Source organism: Zonotrichia albicollis, chromosome 3, assembly GCF_047830755.1.
Source record: "Zonotrichia albicollis isolate bZonAlb1 chromosome 3, bZonAlb1.hap1, whole genome shotgun sequence".
Lineage (NCBI taxonomy): Eukaryota > Metazoa > Chordata > Aves > Passeriformes > Passerellidae > Zonotrichia > Zonotrichia albicollis.
The window spans coordinates 24643759-24666308 of NC_133821.1; the positions used below are offsets into that span (position 1 = coordinate 24643759).

At 39.9% G+C, this 22550-nt stretch overlaps 1 protein-coding gene across 13 annotated transcripts in view; it reads left to right on the forward strand.

Moving 5' to 3' along the window:
* Positions 1-22550, forward strand: part of EHBP1 (EH domain binding protein 1) — a 206110-nt gene that overhangs the window by 87416 nt on the left and 96144 nt on the right. For all 13 annotated transcript variants that reach the window (XM_074536969.1, XM_074536971.1, XM_074536972.1 and 10 more), the window contains 2 exons: positions 6709-6961; positions 13294-13477. In XM_074536969.1, the coding sequence (XP_074393070.1) occupies positions 6709-6961; positions 13294-13477 (437 nt within the window). The remainder of the gene's footprint in view (positions 1-6708; positions 6962-13293; positions 13478-22550) is intronic.

Consider the following 22550-nt stretch of genomic DNA (forward strand, 5'->3'; position numbering starts at 1 on the left):
ACTTCTCTGGTAGTCCATAAATAACTTGCTCTAAGAGTCATGGTCTATATTCCTTTCCTCCTTCTCTGCTTTAGAAAGAAGAGCTCCCTTCTCCATGGAGTAAGCTGTACAAGTCCTGTCCTACCTAAACTGCTTTTTCCAAACCCAGCTTTCCTTTCCAGAGAGAACTCACTCTGGAAGAAAGCAGTGGGTGTTCTGGCCCCAAAATACAGTGACTTTCTCTCATCTTGAGGACAGAGAGAAACAGCTGGTGGTGTTTCTTAGTACTGGTGTAGCTCGATAACTCGTGGCAAGCTCACTGTGAGCAGCCTGCATCCAAGACATCAGCTTGCTTATGTTCCTAAAACACTCTCAGCCTATCAGGGGCATGGTTTTTTTCAGTGGATTGTGGTTCTTTTGGTGACGTCTGCCTTCACAGTCATCTTCAGTCAGAGGTGTGGACACTTTTCCATATCTCTGGGTCTGTTCTGTGTGCTTAGGACAGTCTCTGTGATCACTTTTGGGTCCCATTTCCAGCTGTGGGCAGCAATGCTGAGTTGTTGGGTGTGTGAATACCAAGTGTTACTCCCACACACAGTCACTGTCATGCAGCAGTCAACATACCATAACAGGACAGTGTTTGGGATAAACAGGGTGTCACTAGATTCTTCCTACTATGTCATAAGGTGTTTTTTATTTGGGAGGAGTGGACCTTCTGTAAGGCTTATGTGACAGTGTCTTCCTGGAGCACTAAACCAGGCTGAAAGATCTGGAAGATCAGCTGAAAGAATGATTCCCAGGCTGTCAGACAAAGAGTTGGACATCTGGTGTGGCATTTTTAAAGCTTTTATATTATGATGATTGGCTTCTGAGGGATTCTTCTTTTTACCTCAGACACCTCTGAGAATCACTGGTTCTTCCACTGTGTTGTCCCTATAATGGGAACTGGTTGTGTTCCCATTACCTTGCTTGGCCTTCTTGACATGTGCTTTTCCTCCAGTTCTCTTTCTCCACAGAAGGTTGAGGAGGAGAAAAAATGGTGCTGAGACAAATTAGAGAACACGGTTTTGGTCTTCAGCAACAGCAGAATCTGCTGTGTATTTTTATGGCTAATTGGATCAGTGTCTCTACATGGGGAGCATCTAGACATTACCATTTTGGAGAGGTTTCCCTTTGTTTTGAAATGCATTTTAAAGCTACGCAATATTGTAGCTGTTCTTATCCTTTTGCCCAGCTACTGAAGGCTGCCCTGTTTGTGTCCCATTATTCACTCATGATTCTTCTATTCTGAGACTTCAGTGAAACTTTTAATATTGCCATCTACTTCTAGGAAGCTCTTTGAGACTGTGCCTGCTTGTTTGCTTTTGCATCCTGAAGTGAATGTAACCTTTTTGGTGGCCACCCCAGAAGCTCAAGAGAATGACAGAGGTTCAGGAGTTTAAGGCAGGCTTTCTCCTACAGGCTTAAAGAGTCACATTACCTGTTTCACTTGTCTTGTGATCTGCTTAAATCAAGAGATTAACTTTTTATGTGTGCAGGGATGAAGTATTTTTCTGTTCACTTACATGTTAGTCTCTTTATCTTTTTATCTGGACAAGTCATAATCTGGAACTTAGACTTTGCGAAAGTTCCGATTCTTCTCTAGAATTTGTTACTTAATTTCCCCAAGACGTGCAGACCAGCCAGCTGGAGCCTCCTTTCCTGAGTACTTTGCCATCAGATGTGAGGAGGCATGATTTGCTATTTGGCAGGGATATTCCAAGGATATTCCTATCAAGCCTGTAACGTGTGTGCTCAGAGTTACCCAGAGTATGAATATGTATGTGTTGACAGTCACTCATAGAGAAAGGAGGATTACTTGCCAGTAGATACTTGTTTCCTAGACAGATATTTCTTGTGCTTGTTCACAAACCAGCTACTTTCCCTCTATCTTCCTAATCCCATAATCACTTAACCCTGGGAATGTGGGGTGGAGAGAAACTAGAGGCGTGAGTGCATGCTGTAGGTGTGGTGCATGGCAGAGGGTCATCAGCAAGCTGGCTCTGGATGCTGCTGGGATTTAAAAAGTCCTCAGTGTCAGTGATTTTACACATACAGCAGAGTGAATGTGCATATCAACAAGTCACCTCAAAAAAATCTTCAGATGTGTTTCTTGGTTGACATGTCAAATTGAGGCTTATTCCCTCTGTGCCTCCTAGGTCAGCTAGACATTAGAAATCTGGGAAAATCAAAAATAATCTTTTTGAACACTATATCTCTACAGCTTTATACTAGATTACCTTTGCATAATCATATGAGGACAGCCTTTTGGATTTTAGTCACAGTGCAACAGAATTATAAAATCAGTTAATTTCTGTGCAAAATACGTACTTGGGGGAGTCAACATGTACAACAAATGAAAGTAGAAAACTACAACATTCTTTCATCACTCCAGATTTTTTTTTTTTAATTTGGTAGGGAATACAAAATTTTAAGTTGTGTATGACCTATACAGCACACATGAAACATGAGGGTAACTCTCTGCTGGTACCCCCTGTCATTTAGACCGCCATTTACTTAAGCAGTGTATTTCATCATTTCATCTGAGCTCCCTGCAGCATGTTTTACTCTGAAAATGAACAGTGTTACAATGCAGCAGCAAACCCCAAATCATTCCAGGGTACTCCTACATGCAGAGCAGCACAGGAACCAATTGAGAGGAAAATGGTGCCTCTGTCCCTTCTATTTCTTCACGAAAAGCAGTGTGTTGTGAGTGTATGAATAAAAGGATCAGCAAGTCACCAGTGGTGAATGGGGATGCCAGTCTTTACTCTTTCTAGAAGCACTGGGCAGTTGCAGCTTTGCTTGGTGCTGTTTGTTGGGTGCTCCCATCCCCTGGTGCCCGTGTGCCTGCAGCCCATGGCGTAACCCAGCACCTTTCACATGTGGCTGCTGCTTTCATCCTCTGCCAAGGGGAAAGTGCTACGTGCCATGTTTTGGTGGAGGTTTTGTTTGGTTTTAAGGGATGTGTCACAATGTGTTTGTGTTACAAAAGGCAAGTGGGTTGAAGGGCAGGGTGATTTCTGGAGATGCTCTGGCTGATTGTGCAGATAGGTAGTGCCAGAGTGATTATTATCACAAACAGTCTTTCTCAGTGGAGTCAGGGCAAGTAATGTTTCCAGAATCTGGCACAAGAGCAGCTGGTGCTTCTGCTGGAGTAATACTTCTAGCTCTCTTGTTGTCACTCCTACCCCTGTGGCTTTATTACTTAATCATGCAAAATTATTTTGTGTTTGACCCTTAACGTGCCAAACTGCAAGCATCTTTTACTATTTTTTTTAAATTTATATCAATGTAGAGACTGGAGTCCTTGTGGAGCTGTGATGAATGATATGGGGAAAGCAAAGGAATCTCTGCTGCTTTCTGAATGTAAAAGCAGCTTCAAGAGGGAAATAGACCCCTTCTAAGCTGTTATATGTTTAGTCTGCCAAAATGCACTTCTCAGCATCATTAGCTCTTTGAGAAAACGAGTCTGTTACAGAAAAGTGACAGGTGACAGTGGGTGTGACTTTAAGAGCAGTGCTGTTGAGTCATCATCACAACAACTTAATTTGTTACTGAGAAGCTTGTGATGACCAACATTTGATACAAAAGTTGTTCTAAAGCATTTCAGAGACTTCATGGGAGAGAACCTAATTGGGTTCAGATGGGGACCCATGTGGGAACCCTCTGTCCCTGTGGGAACATTGAAGGAAGCAGAAGGGGGAGGAAAATGGTATCCTGGATGGCAAGAGTAGAGAGAATGAGTAGCCAAGTTAAGTGGGTTTTAGCTGAGCCTCTACAAAATTCTGCCTCTAAAAGTGTCATGAGAAGGATATTTTTAGAAGCTTTTTAAATTTCAGCATGTGTGTAGGATTTTGTGAAATATTTTAGTTAATAACAAGCCAGAGGTGTCTGAGCACTTATACATAACACTGTGTGTGTAAGGCCAAACGTGTAGTTCCTGTTGAGCCTATGAAAAAGAGAAAGAATTTTGTCATAGTTCGGGTTACAGCACTTGATCCAGTGTTGAAATAGAAAGAATTGCAAAAACCATTTGCATTGCCCCTTAAAATGTATCAGATTTAAACAAGCATTTAACTCATTGTTTCCAGGAGACACTTAAAAGCAAATTAAAAATAAAAGCTTACAACGTAGTTTTAAGAGATTGTTTCCCTGAGTATTTTTAACTTCATGATGTATTACTGACTTTCCTTCTTGTGTGTTACCAGAAGGTTTCCCTCAGATATGATAATGTGTATTTATCAACAGATTCATGTGCAGGTGCAATGATCCATCATATGGAATTGCAGAAGCAGCTGTTTGTGGTTGTCCACTTTCTTGATAAAATATTCTAATATTTGAGCAAAGTTTAAAATAGTAAAAAGTTTGGTTAAAGCTTTGTCAATAAACCACACTATTTGAACAAGGTATTAGTCCTTTTTTTCTGCATTTCATTAGTTATTTTTGCTTTGTGTATGGAACTGTCTTCTGAGGACACATCTCCAGAGCACTTCTGCTTGCTCTAGTTCATCAAATCACCAAATGTGTGGGTCATATTTGAGTAGTATTCTGACTACCATGAGCTTCAAGGCATGCTGTGTACAATATATACTGTGTATACAGTGAGGGTGGGATTTGACTCCCCTGACTTTAAAAACAGTTTGGATGTGTAAGCTTTGAGTGTCAAGGAGTCAGCTCAGCTGCAAATACCCACACTGAGGAACATCTCAGGGCAAGCAGAGTGAAGCTTTTGTTGGCCTTGGCCACCTGCGCTGGAGACTAGAATGACCTATGTCTATATGGAACCACTTTTCTAGTTTAGCTTAAAATAAATGAACAGATACATTTTAGATATTGGGCTCTGCTCTGTTTCATCTACTCTGAGGGATTCTTGCTTGATTTGATCATATTTATGCTTTAAAAAATTTCTGCCTTGAATGCTTTCTTTTCCCTTTTCAGTTAAGCTATAGATCTTCAATGCTATTTCACTGTGGCTTTCTCTGAAACAGCTTTCTTCAAAGGATGTGGGCTTATGATCACATCACCCATAACCTAGGTTAATACACATACTGCTGTGCAGTAACTGCACTTCCTCCCAGCATAAGTTCCCAGTAGTTTATCCCCTTCTCTTAAGGGATAAGCATTTACTCTGTTGTAGGAGTGAACACATGCACTACAGCTGACATACTGCAAACACACACCCTGAATTTTCCTGCAGTTGTTTGTCTGTGTGGTCATGTTCCAGCATGGGTCTCCTCCACAGGCTGCAGGTGGATCTCTGTAGCCCTGAGAAGAGCTAAAGCCTTTCCTGCTCTGAGCCTTTGCCCTGATCCAGTGACTAGTCCAGTGCACAGAGAGGTGAAGTCAGGGATCATATTCCTATCCAGCTAGGAATGGCTCTGGTTCACACTGTAAGTTGGAGCTGGTCACACTGGATGGGGTAGGGCTTTCCATCACCTTGGGCTGTGCTAATGGCTGGGTTCAGGGTGAGCTGGATGTTTGCTGGCAGGGTAGGGAACTCTCACATTTTCTAGCAATTTGCCAGGATTAGCAGCTTTGGTACCTCATCCATCCAGGCTCACCTAACCACAGTGCTTCCCTTTGTTCATTGTGTGACTAGAGAGTTCATCTTCCCAAGTATTTCTTCAGTGAAAAATCCACTTAGAAGTCCATCTTTTTATTTTTTAAACTCTTGTCACAAATAACTTTTAGAGTTGCTCTGTTAACCTTAGAAGTATGTTTAGTCCGGTTTAGTAACCATACCTCTGAAAAGCACACACTTGTTGTTAAGAATAACATGGATATGGTTATTGAAAGTTAGGTTTTAATGATGCTGCATTGAAGTTCCTATTTGTGTGGATTTTGAAAGTATATCACATCTGGTATTGAACAGAGCTGCTGATTATTTGATGCTGCAAGAACAGTAAAATTAACATTACCTGTTTGTCTTTGTTACAAATGTTGTATTGCTGTATGGGAATTGGCATTATTCAGTATGCAGAAGCCATTCAGTGTAGAATAACAGACACTGCAGAAAGGACATTACACAGAGAACAGCATGCAGCTCCAGCTTGTACAACTTTTTGTTGTACAATCCAAATAAAAGATGAGTGATTTGATTATCTGTCTCTTTAGGGTTAATTTAAATCCATTTTTACAGTGAGATTATGTATTGTTAACAGGCGCACATGTGTTTTGATATGTAATTACTGGTCATACTTAATAGCTGATTTTTAATTCAGTAATTTTAAGAAATTAAAAGGCCGCCTACTTACTATCACCATTTTAAAATCCAGTATTATTATAAAATATAGAATGTCTTTTGTATTTATTCAAATCTCAAATAAATAATTAGGAACATTTTGTTAGGACACAAATTGGCAAATAGTTTGTGAAAATGTTTTTGTATCTGTTGTGATGCCATTTATATGACAAATAAGAAAACTAACAACTGATGGTGCAGGAGCTGTAGTAAGTGAGAAAATGAAGCCTATTCAATCAATATAGTCTAAATTAAAAGACCTTTTGAAAGACCTATTTTGGAATAAACAAGCATGAAAATTCACCTTAGGCTATAACTTTATGTATTGAGAGTTAAGAAGCAGACCTTTTCATATGCCTTTAAAATATAAAGATCTGATAAAATGGTTTCAAATTTTTAATTTGTAAATCTGTTTAATTTTCTTTTTTGTTGCTGTTATTTGGTAGAACTCCACCCTGAAAGAGCTTCATCTTCAAAGCCAGACGAAAGTTTCTATGGTGACAGTTACAATCCCTTCAAGGATGAAGATGCCCCAGAGTACTTAAACCCATTTGATGAGCCAGATCACCCACCTGAAGCACCTGGAATTGTAAGAGATTCTCCTCCACAACCTGCAAAAAGGAAAAACATCAGGCCAGTGGATATGAGCAAATACCTCTATGCAGATACCTCTAAAGCTGAGGAGGAAGAGCTGGATGAGTAAGTATGATTCTCCATCTTTCAGCAGCTTTGCAGGCATTAGTAGTGGGATCCCTGGCTTAATCTTGAGGTGTATTGGGTTGAACCATGGTGATCCTTAATCACCTCCTTAGGACAGACTCATCCTTGGGCAGCTCAGCAACAGGAAATACCATACCCCCAGGTCATGCTACTCATCTGAACATGATCAGTGAGGAACTTTCCTTTGCCTTATTGATAGCAAACAACTTGATAGGGAACAAGTCTGGGACCTTTCTGACACTTCATGCCCTGACAATTGCAAATGAGCCAGAAATCAAAGGAGCAAGACCTTGGGCCTTCCTCTCCTTTTTGCCATTATTTTTACTACAAAAAATAATAATTTTTGCCAATGATAACAGGGAGTTTGTTTTATCTTGATGCAGTATGTAAAAAGGAAGAGCATTTTGCAATGTGCATAGCACATTTTTGAGAATCTCATAAACTGAATATAAATGGGAACAATAACACCATATGCACTTACTTAGGTTGTTTCTTTCAGCATGGCCACACATAAAACTTTTATAAACTCACACTGACTGCCTTGTATTACAGTATAGAAACTATCAGGAAGGGAGAGCTTTTTGCAATTCCATGGGAGGTTGGAAGGTGCATCCTTAATCCTTGTTTGTGGTCATTAGTCACCAACCACACCACTCATGAGACAGTTTATGGTGATTACATCTGAGCAATTTTACAGACAACAATTCTAATTAACATTTAATTTTACATTATTTAATGAGATTTATCATGGCATGACATTTGCATTGCTTCAGAATTAACAGAGATATGGTATCATCATCTTCCCGTTTCTCTGTAGGTAGCTGTGGTCTAGGAAATGGAAGGATTCCCAGGCACTCTAATAGAAACATGAAGGGCTCTGCAGTTTTTTCCTTTTAAAGCTCTGTAGCCATGAATTTAATGTTGATGTTTGGTCTGTGAAAAATAAAAGAAAAAAAAAAATAAAGGGCATTGGGAATGATGCCTCTGCCAGCTCCATTTGTCAGGACAGTGCCTGAACAAGCAGCACTGGTTGCTGTGTCTTCAGAGCACAGAGTGATCACACTGACAACCACACCAGGCATTCCTGGTCATTCCCTGGTCACCAGAGTCTGTAGGGAATAAAAATATGTGCATTTTATACCCACCAAGATACAGGACAGCAAAGGTATAGAGGTATAGAGGACAGCAAAGATTGAAAGGAGCAGAAAGAGAAAAAGCCGCATGGATGAGAAGTGAAGAATTTTCTGTTTTCTGTTTCTACTTCCATTTCCACCCTAAGCACATCTATGCCAAAGGGGCTTGTGGCAGGATTGTAACCCTTCCTTTTGCTGTGTATTGGACTTTAGCCCTTGGTTAACAACAGCCTCCTTCTTGTTTTAATTCCATTTGCTTCATTGTTTTTTTCCCCAAAGATAAAGATAAATCCATGGGTGGATTCTACTTGAACATAAAGCTGGTCTGTATTTTCATGATAAAGCAGTGTCCCATGGGAAGATGGAAGGATAAAGAGTCAGTAAACACTTTCATAAAAGATGTAAAAAGTTGATTTTAAAGTTTTTTATGTCCTGACCCCCAAGGTAGTCTTTCTCTCCATGTTTTCCTCTGAAGTTACAGGAGCAATACATCATACAAAAGGACCTGGAGATCATTTGTTGAGTGCATTGGGTAGAGGTGTGGCAAGGAGCACCCTTGAATCTTTATACTGAAACACTCTGGAGGAATGAGTGTAATGATAAAAGTCCAGTCTAGAAACACAGGACATGTAATATTGGATCACCTCTACAAACACTGTTTTACCACATCTTGTGTCCTTAATTTTCAAATTTTTAAGTAGAAAAATTTAGCCTTTTGCTAAGGCATGGTCTGGTGAGCACCAAAGGCAAAATTTTTGCAGGCAGTGCCATGTAGTGGTTTTTGGGTGCCCTCAGTCATGAGGGTTTATGTCTAGGTGTGTATTGTTTTTACCTGCTGTGAATATTGATGTGTTTATTATCTGCATAAGTGGGTAATCTTCTTCCAAGCCTACTAAAGTCTAGGTTTCTGTGGCAATTTGTGGCAGAGAGTTCCACAAGAAAACAAGCTCTCTAATGCAATGTGTTTCTTCTGTTGATTGTAAATAAATTCCCTTTCCAATCCCATACTGTCTCTTCTGCTGGCTTATCAAAACAGCAATTAGTAATATTGGATTTACCTGTCATAAACATTTGTTATCTTGTCTGTCTATAGCATGTTCACCTTTCCTGTCACTTGTCTGAGTGCTAACTTTTTCGATCTCTCTTCATACAGAAGTCTCTTCATCTCTCTAATCATTTCCACCGCCCGTCTCTGGACCCTGTTATTTCTTCTGCTATGTGTCTATTTTAAGATGTGTTGACTTGGCCTGAGCAGTGTATTCAAGACAAAGCTGAACAACTGAGTCATATAATGAGAATAGAAAACTTTGCATATTATTTTCAGCCTCTCTCATAACATCTTGTTTTTTGAGTTTTTAAAAATTCTCTTTCATTTTCGACTACCACTGGTCAAGGGCTGTCTCCAGGTGTCCTTTTGAACCTGTAGGTGGAAGGCATGAAACAGAAGAAATGGAAGGCCCCTGATTTATTGATTATCAGGAAATACAATGTATTTTTACCCCCATGTCTTAATTATTAATTGGAATTCACTTAATGTACTGCTTGGCATTTCCCCCTTACCTTTTATGTGGAATGCAGTGCTGTGTCCTGAGAGCATGGGCTCAGCAGTTAGCATCAGGAGCCTTGTCCCTGTCACTCTGCCCTGGCAGATCCCTAGTTCTGATTCGGGACTCGGAGCTTACACCAAGTGCCCCAAGAGCTGAACTCTGACTCCAGTTTTGTAACAGACTCTCACTGTAATCATGTAAAAGGTACTTGGCCTCAGTGCACCTCTGTGAAGGATTTACCTGGGGTGATTTGCTTCTTTGAAATGTATTTGACTAATGTTTGTGAAGAGAGCTAATGCTTCATAACACACACAAAGCACAGTCACGAGCATAAGCATTGTGAGGCATTGCGTGGCACAGAGGGACTTAGGTGAGACAGTGCATTTTCTGCTGCAAAACTGTGCTCTCAAAACATACTTCCTCTGGCTAAATTCTCATACCTAGCTAAAGATAAGGAACACATTTTGTTAGTTTGGACATTTCACCAATAGTGTAAAATTCTGCTTTTGTCTTTCTGAATTTTATACATTAATGTCTACCTGTTAGTGAAGGATGGCACACCTAGTGGCGTTAATTATTTGAAAATAGCACAGCTCACAACTGCTTAATGTATAATGCTTTCAACCTTAGTTCTTGTGATTGGCAAAATTGCCTGACCTTTTAACCTGCCGTGCTGACAGCTTTGGATTTCCTGCTCAGTAAAATGTTTATTTTTAAATTTCTTTACAGCTAACTGGTAAGACCGATCAAAATAATTTTTAAATTGGTCAGAATAAAACTTGCTTTCCAATATCATTTGGCTCTGTGGCTTCTTATCTCGTTAATCATTGTATGGCTTAGAATTACGCTGTGTAATTGGCAAGGCTATCGAGTTGCCATCTGCTGAAGTTGCCTGTTGCACAAGAAGCCACAAGCCACCACATTGGCAGTAAGTTTAATGCCAGGTATCTTGTCAGGTCTGAATTCTTTAAATTTTGTGGAGAACAGCCTAGTGTCTCTTTAGACAAATTATTTTGTGTGAAACCATTAAATAACTTCACAGAACCAGTAAATATGGGGTTGACTTCAGAAAAAAAGTGCTTTAATATTTTCTAGCTAAGGCTCTTTTTAACCAGACTTTTCAGATGCTTAATTTCTATTAGAGCCATGTGGAAGCTGTTGGACCAAACTCTACTACATATATCAGATCCTCATGACTTCAAACTTGATAGTTTGTTCAGGGCAGAACCATTTTGGTTGGTTTTTTTTCCTGTATTAACATTATTTTTCAAAGATCTTGCTCAATTTTTGTAAGGCAAATTAAGGGTAGTGCAGAGAGGAAGGTAGAAGGTAGCACATGTGCATGTCTGTTCTGTGACCAAAATGTGAGGGTTTAGCCTGGCTTTCAAGCAAGTTCTTCTCTAGAGGAAGAAGTCCTTTCAGCACTTCCTTCTGGTGGGTGCAGAGAGCAATTTTTCAGGATGACATCTGCAGTGCAGGCAGTTCTGGAGCTTAAAAATTCAAAAGATAGTTCTTCCAGACCTGTTTACTCTCATTGATAAGGTGTTGGGTTTTTTCTCACACCAAAATAATTTTAACACCTTACAAATACACCTTTCCAATTCAGAGGTAAATTCCTGCCGAACGTGCTGTGCCTGTTGGCTGTGCCAAAGGCTGACTTGTGGAACTAAATAAAAACCTTGTGCTGTCCCATAGAATGCATTGTTCTTCAGCCTTTATCTCTTTTATCTTCATTTTCACCTCCCTTTGAACTCTCTGGTGTCTGAAGGCAGCTGAGCTGGGCTGTCAGCTAAATTAGAGCTCCTGACAGCTGGATGCATTCTCCACTCCAGCCTGAATGTCTCCTTTTCCTACTGCCTCCCATAGAAAGCGCCCTTCTGTTTCCATTTAACTTGTTCCTTTGGTTGCCTTTAGTTTTGATTGTGCTGGTGGCTTTGCACTTGATGGGCAGCAAAGTGGGAGCACCTGGAAGTTGCCTTCAGTCAACAAATGAGTTATTTTAGTGCTAGTCTTTCCTTTTGCCTCAGGAGTTGGGTGTCTTTTTCTGTAAGGAGCAGAAGCAGCAGATTGTTAGAAAGATCTGGAGATTTTGTGCCGGATTTTCACTTACGTGCTTTGGTAAACGTTGCCTTTCAAAAGTAGATTTCTGTGGTGTGGGTTATTAATTGCTTGCTTTTTCCCAGTGAAAACAGGATTACTGTAAATTGCATTAAAATAAAGTCTAAAGTTTGTCTGTTTTCAGAGACTGAAAGATGTTTTTATACTGCGAGTACAAAGGAAGGAGAGAAATTTGATGTTGTGTGGAAAGCAACATGAATAGTTGATTATTACTGAATAGTTGATTATTGCTGCTGTTGTAGTTCTTAAAAATAGTGTATACTCTTAAAAATAGTGACTCTGATCCTGAAAGGGATTTGTTAATGGATCTAGCCAGGTAGACTTTTATTTAATGCATTAGTGTTTCCATCCAGAGTTGAATTCTTAGGGACTTCAAGGGACCGAGGTTATTTGTTGTGGTTGGATACACTGCATATAATAACTGTATGCAGATAGATTGTTAGAATCATAGTTTGAGATATGAGATAAATACATGTTGCAGGGGAAAGAGGGACTGGAAAAGAATAAATTAATGTATCCATTTCATAACTAACTGTCCAGTTTTGGATTGCAAAATGTGAAAAGCAAATAGTATTAATAATGAAATAGTTCAGTGCAAAAAAGATTCCCTTAAGTATCCTTAGCAGGATACAAAGCTGCTGTAGAAGAAGCCATTATTTTATATATTATTGATTGATTGATACTTGATGTATCAAGCTAACATAAAATTTGGCAGAATTTGGTTGTGGAGGTATTTACTTAGGGTGGTACAAATGCAGAGTTGGTACACAAACACCCAAGTGAAGGATAATTCTTTGGACTGCATCTACTTGGTGGAAGATGTTTACTCTGTAACATTCTCAAATAAGGTTTAGTTATAAAAACCACTTTCAAAATAGGTGATGCCTACTGGTTTCTGCAGAGAGATATGTACAAGTCAGATGTGGTTTTCTTACTCTGTTCCATTACCTAAGATGTTTTCTTAAAATGGTGTGGCACCTGTAAGCTGCAGAGTTTGAAATACACTGAGGCTGAACATGCACCCACGGAGGCCAAACTTTCCAAAACTGGACAGCCCAGAGTGAGGCCTCTAAAGCCCTGTGGGAGCATGGCTGTGCCAGTTGCCTGATTCTTAATTGTTCTCATCAAGCTGTCTTTGTCCTGTTCATTAGAGTGTTAAACACCCAGCAGCTTCGCTCACATTTTTTGGTTTTGATCTTATCATAAAATCAGATCACTCTTTGATAGATAGTGAAGTATAATTGGAGAGTTAGCTTTATGCAGTTGATAAAACTTCAGCAATTTATAGCACTCTGTAAAAAATACGGAAATTGTGACTGAATAATGCAGTTTTAGCTGTTGTAACTCACTTTTCAACTGTATGAAAATGTAGTGTTTAAAAGTGTATAAAGGTAAAACATTCTTATGTGGGATAATAAAAGCATTTTAGTCATTGACTTCCCTAAGCAGGTCTTATTTTTGGTTTTATTTCCAAGGAGATAGCAAAGAAATGTGTTTCCCTTCTTTTAATTAGATCAAATCCATTTTATGAACCAAAATCAAGCCCTGCTTTAATTAAAGTTGCTCTGCAAGAACCAGAAAAGAAGATGAAAAGAAAGGCTCCTGAACCCCCAAACCTCTTGCCAAAGACAGAGATGGGCATGGGTGAGAACATGTCAGCAATTCCTGCATCAAGGGAGCTTTCCTCCTCTCCTAAGGTAAGCTTTTCCTACCAAAATTTTTTCTTTGTTCATAAGAGTACCTTTCTGTGCATTGTAAACATCCTGTTAGTTTCTGCAGGCATCTTAAAGCTTTGCCAGTGCTTAATAAGGTGTTGGCTTGTCTCTGTTCACTTGGTTGATAGGGAGGGTGCAACAGTAGGAGTTGGTATTTTTTCTTTAAGGGTTTAATGACAACAGTAACAGCAACTGCAGTTTCAAAGAAAAGAGTCTTCTAGTAACCAATGTTACAGGACAGCTGGATATGCCATGGAGAAGGAAGAAAATCACATTGAACAGTGCTTTGTCCTGATCTATCTATTGTAATGCTCCTAAGCCTTGCCCCTGTTGAAGAGTCTGTCTCCACATTTCTGTCATAAATCTGGGTTTTAAAAGCTTAGTACTGTATATTTGTATTGGGATTTATATATGTCCAATTCCAAAGCTATGTTAAAGTAATTGAAAAAAAAAAGTCTACTTTAAATCAGATTACCTGTTTACTAGGTTTACTAGGTTTACCAACAGCTAACTAGGTTAGCTGTTTAGAGTTAGTTTCAGTGGAAGAGCTGTGGGTGTTTTATTACTACAAATGTATTACTACACAGCCAACTTCTGTCAGTGTGGATTTCAACTCCAGTGTTTCAGCAGTTAGCAACACTTGTGTCTTTTCTTTAAACAAAATAAACATTTAATAGTATAAGTTAATGGACCTTTCTTAGAAATGAATGTCTTACATTGTTTTAAAGGCAGGAAGATGAGGACAGAGTGCCTCCCTTCCAGTGTGTCTTACCCAATGGATGCACATTATCATCTGGTTTGCCTTGAATCAGAGCTGCTGTACTTCAGTTTCAGAATTGAGAGAAGCTACTTGTCATACCTGTCATTTCAGTGTGTAATTACTCAGCCAGATTGCTCACATGTCCTTGTCCACTCAGGCTCTGATTTGTTGTCGTTTTACCACTCACTCAGGCTAAAGAGTATGAGACCAGAAATCTAATCTCTGTCTGCTCAATGCAGAACAAAACAGTGGAGTGAGACTACAAGTACACTTCACAAGTTATTATTCATATGCAAAACCACCAGCAGGGATATATGAAATCAAAGCAGAGCCGTTTTATAATGCTCTGAGATGGGATTCAGTCCTGTTAGCTGGAGTTTCTGTATGAGTTTCTGCATGAAAAGTGACACATTATTTGATTTCTGGTGGAGTCTGGCTCTTGGGTCAAAGCAAAATGGCCAAAGCAAAGCTTTCTGGTACTACCAAGGCTGTGAAAAGACATTTGTGGAGATTTTTATCGGATTGCTTGGTGGAAATCCTGTTCCCCTTGCTCATTGTTTGGGAGGTGTGTTTTTACAGATATGCATTCAAGGAAATGTGTGTCTGTGCTTCATACATGTCTTTGCTGTGCTGAAATAACATGTTACTACTGAGTTTGGTTGTTGCAATTTTTGTCTGCCCTAGATAAAGCTTTAGAGTGTCTGAAAGGTGGAATTGATTTAGAAAAGATTCAGGATCAAACTTGCTGAGAAGACTGTGCTGTTATGGACAGTCAGGTGGTTCCTGCTTTTCTGTGTGGTGTTCACTATACTTGGTGAATATTTTGGTGCCTGCCTGCTTGCAGCCCACCTTTCTGCCCCTGACCCTGAGGCACAGCTGAGACCAGCACAGGTCCATGCGCTGAAACACTGATTTACATCAGGGCTGGGAGGGACGGCAGAGCTCAGTGCTCACATGCTCTTTTATAGAAAAGCTTTAATTAATTTTTTTAACAGGATTTTGGAGGATAGGATACATTAAGGAAGGCTCCAACGCAGATGTAATGTCCTGGTTCATTATATTACAGTGGAAAGTTTTGGTGAGTGGGTGTGTTAAAATATTGTACGGTCACTTGCAATGCAGAAAGCTTTCTGTGAGCATAGTCTTTTTTCTGTGCTTGAATTGTTTTGCACTCAGATCAAAAGCACTTTACTTGGAATGCTTCTTGAAATTTGGAAAAGTACTGGCATTTAAAAGAAAAGAAACCGTTTTCACACAGAGCAGTACAAAATAGTGTCCAGGTGGGACTTAGAGTGTTGGCACAAATGACTTTGGCACAACTGACTTTCTCTATTATTGCTCAGTAATAGAGAAAATATTTAGCAACTCTGGAAAAACTTCCATCCAAAAGTATAGGCACTATACAAACATGAACTTAGTACATGCCCTTATGTAAGGGAATAGTCCTATAGAGGTAAACTTAGGTAAAGGAAGTTAAATCGTGTTGTAGTCAGTGTTTTGTCCAAGTTTGCTGTGCACAGAAAGTTTTGGGAGTTGTACCAGAGGCTAAGTGGTTTCAGGGAATTCAGTTCCCTGTCTTGGTTGTTGTCATAGGAAGTGCCTGTGGAGCAGAAATGCTCATCTTTAAACTACACAAACACAGCATTAATATTAGAACTTCAGAGTTTAAGAGAAAATATTCCAAAAGCTCCTCTGCAAATCTTTGACAGAGTATTTGTTGCTCATTTTTCCTTCACATGCTAGTGGCATTCATCACATTGGCTGAATCCAAAAAAACACAAATGCTGTCATTGCCATCTACACACCAACAAGTTTATTGAGTGATGAACAGTCAGTTACCTGTAGTAGCAAACCCTTTCCAAGCCTTTTCAGTGTCTTCCCCTTGAGCAGGTCCTTTTGATACTTGGAGATCCCCTGTCAGCTGTACTGGTGAGGAAGGGTCAGTTACCTGTCTTAAATAAGACAGGGTTTAACACTAAGGTCCAGCTCTTCAGCCCACAGAATTAGCTCAGTATTTGCCATATCTGAGCTTGGAGGAAGCTTTGCTTTCAAATTTTTTTATCTATTCACACTCCCTTAAGGAATATCTTAATTCTCTCCTGTATTGTGTATCTCCTCCAAATGAATCTGAGTCATGAGAGAGAGCTTACAATGCAGAGTCTGAGATCTGGAGTTACCCCACAGTTAATCATCTCAAATGACTTGAAAACGATGGTATGCTGACTCTATTTAGGTGAGTCTGACAAAGTGCAAAGCTGTAATTAAGCTCTTCAGTCATCAGACTGCTTCAGTGCTGTCAAGCCCAGCAGTGCTGAAGCCTTGTTTGGCTTGTTACTGTCACACATGTTACTGCTCTTTGCATGGTTTGGATAACCAGGTTCTGCCTTTCACAGACGTGATAGAGACTTCAAATTTCTCCCACTTGTTGACTTTGTGGAAAACAAATATGGTCTCAGGCTCAAAATGTGTTATCAGACCAGTATATAGCATGCATATCAGTGCTCATCATTGTTTTATCTGATTACAAAATATACATATGAACTTCAGCAGTGTGAAATCTCAGCCAATTTCAGATTTCTGCTCTTCTCTGTGTTGTGTTGAATTTATTTGAAAGAAGATCAGTCCCAGAGCTGGCACTTGTATCTTACAGTAGAGGAGCTAAAACAATCTGTCTCTGTAAAATCAAGGATTTTATTGTCTTTGTGAGAATGAAGGGGCAGGAATGGCACTGAATTTATGTAGGGAGTAAAAAGTTATTTACTAGGGAGGAGGAAACAGGTCCTCAACCATAGAGTTATATTTAAATGTTAGAAGAAAATACTTGCACTGGATTGACATTTACTCATTGACTCCTTTGAAGGATAGTATACGCCCTTCACTTTCAAGAAACAATTCTGAGAGAGGCTTTTCTTGGGATTTGGTGTATTCAGTTTATTGCCAGACTTTAGCCAAAGCTCATGTTGATGCCTTATGAATCCATCAGGTTTCTGTCATTACCATTAACCTACTGAAAGTGAACAGGTATGTTGTATTTGGTGAATCCAGCTTGGTCTCACATCCTTTCTCCCATCTTCAGGGTCTGGAAGGCTGTGTTGGTTAAACACATTCCTTACAGAGTAACTGCTGCCGGCTGACAAGCTGCCAGCCTGGGATCTGGGAGCCCTCAGAGCTCCATCTCACACCTGCCTGCCCAGAATCCCCCAGTGAATGAGGCTCCTACACTCCATCCTGGGGATAGATCTTTCTCTGGCAATGCATGATTATATGAACAGACATAAAATTGATACCAGACCACAAGATGCTTTTTGAAGTTTACTTTGAATGGATTTTTATGCCTTGCAACTGATGAAAGTGTACGGCACCAGGAGAGGAGGATAAATCAGCTTAAGACTATCATTATTGTATACACCATTCTTGCCTTTGTCAAGATCATGGTGTTGCTGGTAGTCATGAAAACACAGGAATTGGTTTTGGTGCTTTTAGACAAGAACTTGTGATGGCCTTTTAAGTCAGTGGAAGAGGAGAATACACATTCTCATAGCAGTCCAAAGCCAATAGTAACATCTCTGTTTGTCACCATCATTGTTAAAGTTCTCTCTGTCTGTCATTTTAAAACTAAAATTAATTGTTTTGCATGCCAAGTAATAATCTGCTCTCTCATGCCAGACAAGCTAGCTGATTTAAGCTCCAATGAAACATTTACAGGAAATACAGAATCATTTTCTGCATGAGATGTGGTAATCCATCTCAATCCAGTATCCCTGGTAATCTGCTGTGTATCTGCAATGCTTCAGGATGTTCAGGCTGTCCAGAAAGATTTCTGCCTGATAGACAGTTTGTCCTTCAAGCAGCAAAGGAGGTACAAATTACTTCCTTATGAAGGAAGAGAAATTCTCAGATACTTCTCAAGGGAACAAGAAGGAACCTGTAATTTTTTTCTCCTTCTCATTCATTCTAACCCAGAATAAATACTTAGAGGGCAAAACAGGTAGGTTTAGTGGAATGGGGAGAAGTGACATATTCCCTCACAGCTCCCAAGATATCAGAGATCCTAAAGTCTCCAGTTGCTTGTTTTCTCCACTTTTATTTACCTCAAGATTATCAAAGCTATGTTATCAAACAGTAGGAAGACTTCATCCTAAAACACAGGCACAGTAATGCAGCTGAGTGGAGGAATGACAGAATTCCACACAGAAGATGAAGGTCTCTCACTGTCTCCAATTGTCCATTTACATATTAACTTCCCAGCTCTCTGGAACATCTTCTTCAATAATTTTGCTTCTTTTCAGCTTCACATTTGCTGCCAAGGAATTGTACAGCTCCTTCTCATGAGATCTTTGTCACTCCCTCTGTAGATAGATGGTTCAAGCCCGAGGAGGGCCTGGAAGGTACTGGGTGGAATTGGAGGATGAATACAGTCTACTGTAATGAACTTAAGCAAAAAAAAAAAGCCGCTTTAGGAAATTCTGCCTTTACATGCGGCCCAAAGACATATTTTCTTTTAATAAGAAGAAAAACAAGCTGCACACATGATATGAACAGAGAGATAGTGAGATGATCATATGGAAGCACAGAAAAGTCATTCAACTTGCTGCTTTTCAGGTGTTAAAGAGTAAAAAGAGGCTCCATTTTTAATCCAATACTTAAGCAATTCCTTATTACTGTTTTCATGAGTTTTAAATGGTGTTTGTGAACTTTACTATGTTGCCCTCATATTATTTCCATGACTGGTGCCAACAGGAACCCACTGTTGGACATCAAGACTATAGAGGAAACCAAGCCTTTCCATGTTCTGTGTGTGGCTTTCTGCCCTTCTGACTGAGGTATCTTGTGCCCATGCTGTCAAAAATTTAGGTGCTTCTCTATAGTCTCAGTATCTCTAAGAGAGATGCTTCCTTCAGAATTTGGAGGTTAAAACCCTCAACAATTTGCCCAAATGTTCTGCAGCAGGAGTTTTGCCCAGGGCTGGAGGCAGAGCTGAGCTGCTTCCATCTTCAGCCCCTTCCTTCTCTCTCTGTCCTGGAAGCTGGAGCATCGCCTGGATGGAATGGATGGATCCTCACATGGTGGCTCTGCCACACTGGATGTTCTGCTCTGCAGGGAGCCAGTGCAGGCTGTGTGCTGAGCCAAGGGCCAGCAGAAGGCACTGCTTTCTGTGGCTATTGAGTGCTGTCCAGGAGCAGGGAATGGGATCCTTCCCTCTGTCATGAATTCCTTATGTATGGTGCTAAGCTGATCTCTTGAACCAGATTTTGGACTGTGGTGGTTTGTTTATTGTTGGTTGTTTTTTTTCTCAAGTTCACGGCTGCATCCAACCCGGATAAATTAGCAGAGCTGCTGGCCTGACTGTAGTGCCATGCAGCTGACAGGGTGCTCTTTTGTGTCACAGGAACTATCCTAAAACAAACATCTCTCTGTAAGATCAGATCTTAGGTGACTCTCACTGAGGACTCAAAAGCATTAGCTTACAGTAATCTGGAAGTGGATTTCTTGTGGACCTCTGATTTTATTCAAATATATATATACTATTATACAAAGGGTATTAATAAAAATGTATTTGTAACCATAATCTTTGAACACTTGATTTGGCAACTTTAAGTGCTGCTACTTATGAGTTTGACTGCTTCTTCTTTTGGTCCTTATTAGTAGTGGGGATGAAGAGAGCAAGTCTCCAGAGCTGTCCTGGAAAAATATTTTTCATTGCAAATTAATATAAATAATGCCCAGGTTGATAAATGCTTGACTGCTTCTGTCATTTTCATAATTACTCTTTAAGGTATTTGTGCATTGTTGGTGCAGTGTAGCTCCTACTGAAATGGATGGAAACTTTGTCAGTGCCTGCAGCAGTTCTGGGTTGCACCAGTTACCACTTCTGCAAAATGTCTGTGCAAGTAAAGTCTGGTAACTGCACCAGCATTGTGACATTCCAGGCCTCACTTTTCATATTTTAAATTTAAACTTACATTTACAAATTATACATCTCAGATTTGTTGTCATAAAACACTACTTCAAGTAGTTGTGGAAAAGGTGCGTTGAGATTTCTGGAGCGCTGCAGTTCCTAAATATCAGCACTTCCATGGCAGTGTTTGGTTTCCCTCCCAGAGGACAAGGGAATTAGGCACAGCCACTGGCTGGACAGCCAGAGCAGTCCTGGCCTGCCCAACCAGCTGAATGACAGCTCTGGTGAGATCTAGGCCAGCTTCTGAGAGATGAGAGATGTCATCTGAAAATCCTTATCTCCAGTGAGGGCCTTTTATTTTATTCTATTTCCTGTGAGTTGTTTGCTTTCACTTCTCTGTCAGAAGGGAGCTGTGGGGAGGCAGGCAGGTGGCACAAGGCCATGGGCTCCTGATGTTGGTGCTGGAGGAGCACCTTCCTCTGTTTTGTCACCTGCAGGGCTTTGATTCTCAGGCTGGGCTTCACAGACCCATGTTTAGGTCAAGCTTTGCTCTTTAAAAGGTAGAAGAAAGAAGGAACACTTCTTCTCTCCTAAGACCTTTTTCAACCATCATCAAAACAAAAATCCTCAAAATCTTTGCAACAAAAAACTGAAAAAAATCTGTCCTTTTTCTGTACAATTTTAATGCCTTATTATCAGGTTCCTTAACAAGAACCACACGAGCAGAGTACAGGAAAACTTTTCAAATAAAAACTTAATTCTTTCCAATGTTCCCTTGCACCTAACAAGGAACTCAATGCAATTTATAGAAGTTGACATTGCCTTTAAGAATTTGCCTTTTAGCCGTTACCTTGATCTGGGGCTGGTTTAGATAAAGTCCTGGGTGCTCTCTCCACCATCCATGGTCCATCCATGGCCCCTGGTGCAGCACTCAGTGAAAGGAACACATTAACAATGTGCCTGGTTCTCAGCTTGCCTGAGGGATGGGTTTGGTTCATCATGGTTGGCAAGCACCTCAAATTGGAAATTAGTGTGCATGAATAAATATTCCTTTGCTTCTGTCATGATGAGTTATGGACATATTACAAAAATAATTATCTTCCCTTCATAAATCAGTCTGATAGTTAACTTTGGTTTGCTTGCTAATTCACTGTTCCTGCTAAATGTTCTTTGGTTTGGGTCAGATACTTAAGCTTAGGAATAAATCACAGCTCTAAGCCGGAATGCTTTTTGTTGCTGGGAAAGAAAAATAAGTCTAAAACCAAAATAGATGGCATTTGTAAGCAAATCAGCAGTGCAGTGATTGCCCTAAAATGAGGTGTTTGTATTAGCTGTTCTACCCTGCTTTGTAGGAGTATTTTTAGATAGAATTTTGCCTAATTTATTTAAAATTGTGATCACCATTAGTTTTAGGTGGGCAGGTGAGTGAAATAGATTTGTGAAGCTAGATGTATTCAGAGGTAAAATCCAGGAGAAAAAGGGAATCCACTGGTGCCAGAAGCCTTAGGGCATATGAAACGCTCATGTATTCTATGCGTATGTTGCACTCATACCCACCAGCAAATGCAAGTGAAGCACAAACCTTTTTAAAAGGAGAGCAAATCATGCCAGTTAGAAGGAAAATGTTGTATTCCTGAGTTGCAAGGAGAAATATGTTGCCAATTCATAGTGCAACAGAGCTCTGGTGACAAGGGGCTGCATAATAAAGCAAGTCCTTGTGCGATAGTGCCGGCACACTAGCTGCATGTTCTACAAGAGCATTTTTTAGCCATGTTCAACAGTGTGCCTGCTATCGCTCCTCCATTTGTTGAATTCAGGATGACCTTTGCATGAATAAAGTCAAATAGGATTAAGGCAGGAATTTTCAACAATGGGAAAGAGCAACAGATGTAGCCGACTTTGAACGTGGGAAGATTGTTGATGCACGGTTGCCTAAAGGGAGTGTCTGTGGTGACAAAAAAGGGGGGAGAAAAAACCCAACAATTTCCTAAAATATTAACTGCATAAAAGAAAAGAAAATAAATAGAAAACAATCCAAAGGAACTGAGTGATTCTGGTTTTTATTGGCATCAAGCTGAAGGCAGGGTTTTTTGATTCACTGCCTCCTTTTAAATCTATTTCTTTCTATTCTTTCAGCAGCAGAACTCTGTTCTCTGCAACTGTCACTATATGAGCTGTCTGAGGGGTTTGTGGCATGTGCCATATTTTTAGATTCACATTTGTTTTCCGAGTTCTTTTAAGGAAAACAAAAATTGAGTATACAGGAAAAATAAGATGTTGTTTTGCTGGAGAATGAGCCATTTGAATACAAAATCCAGATCCTGCTAATATTTTATGGTTTGATTTGTCCTGTGCAGAAGCATATAGATGGATCTCAAGTGAATATAGTGCAAGCA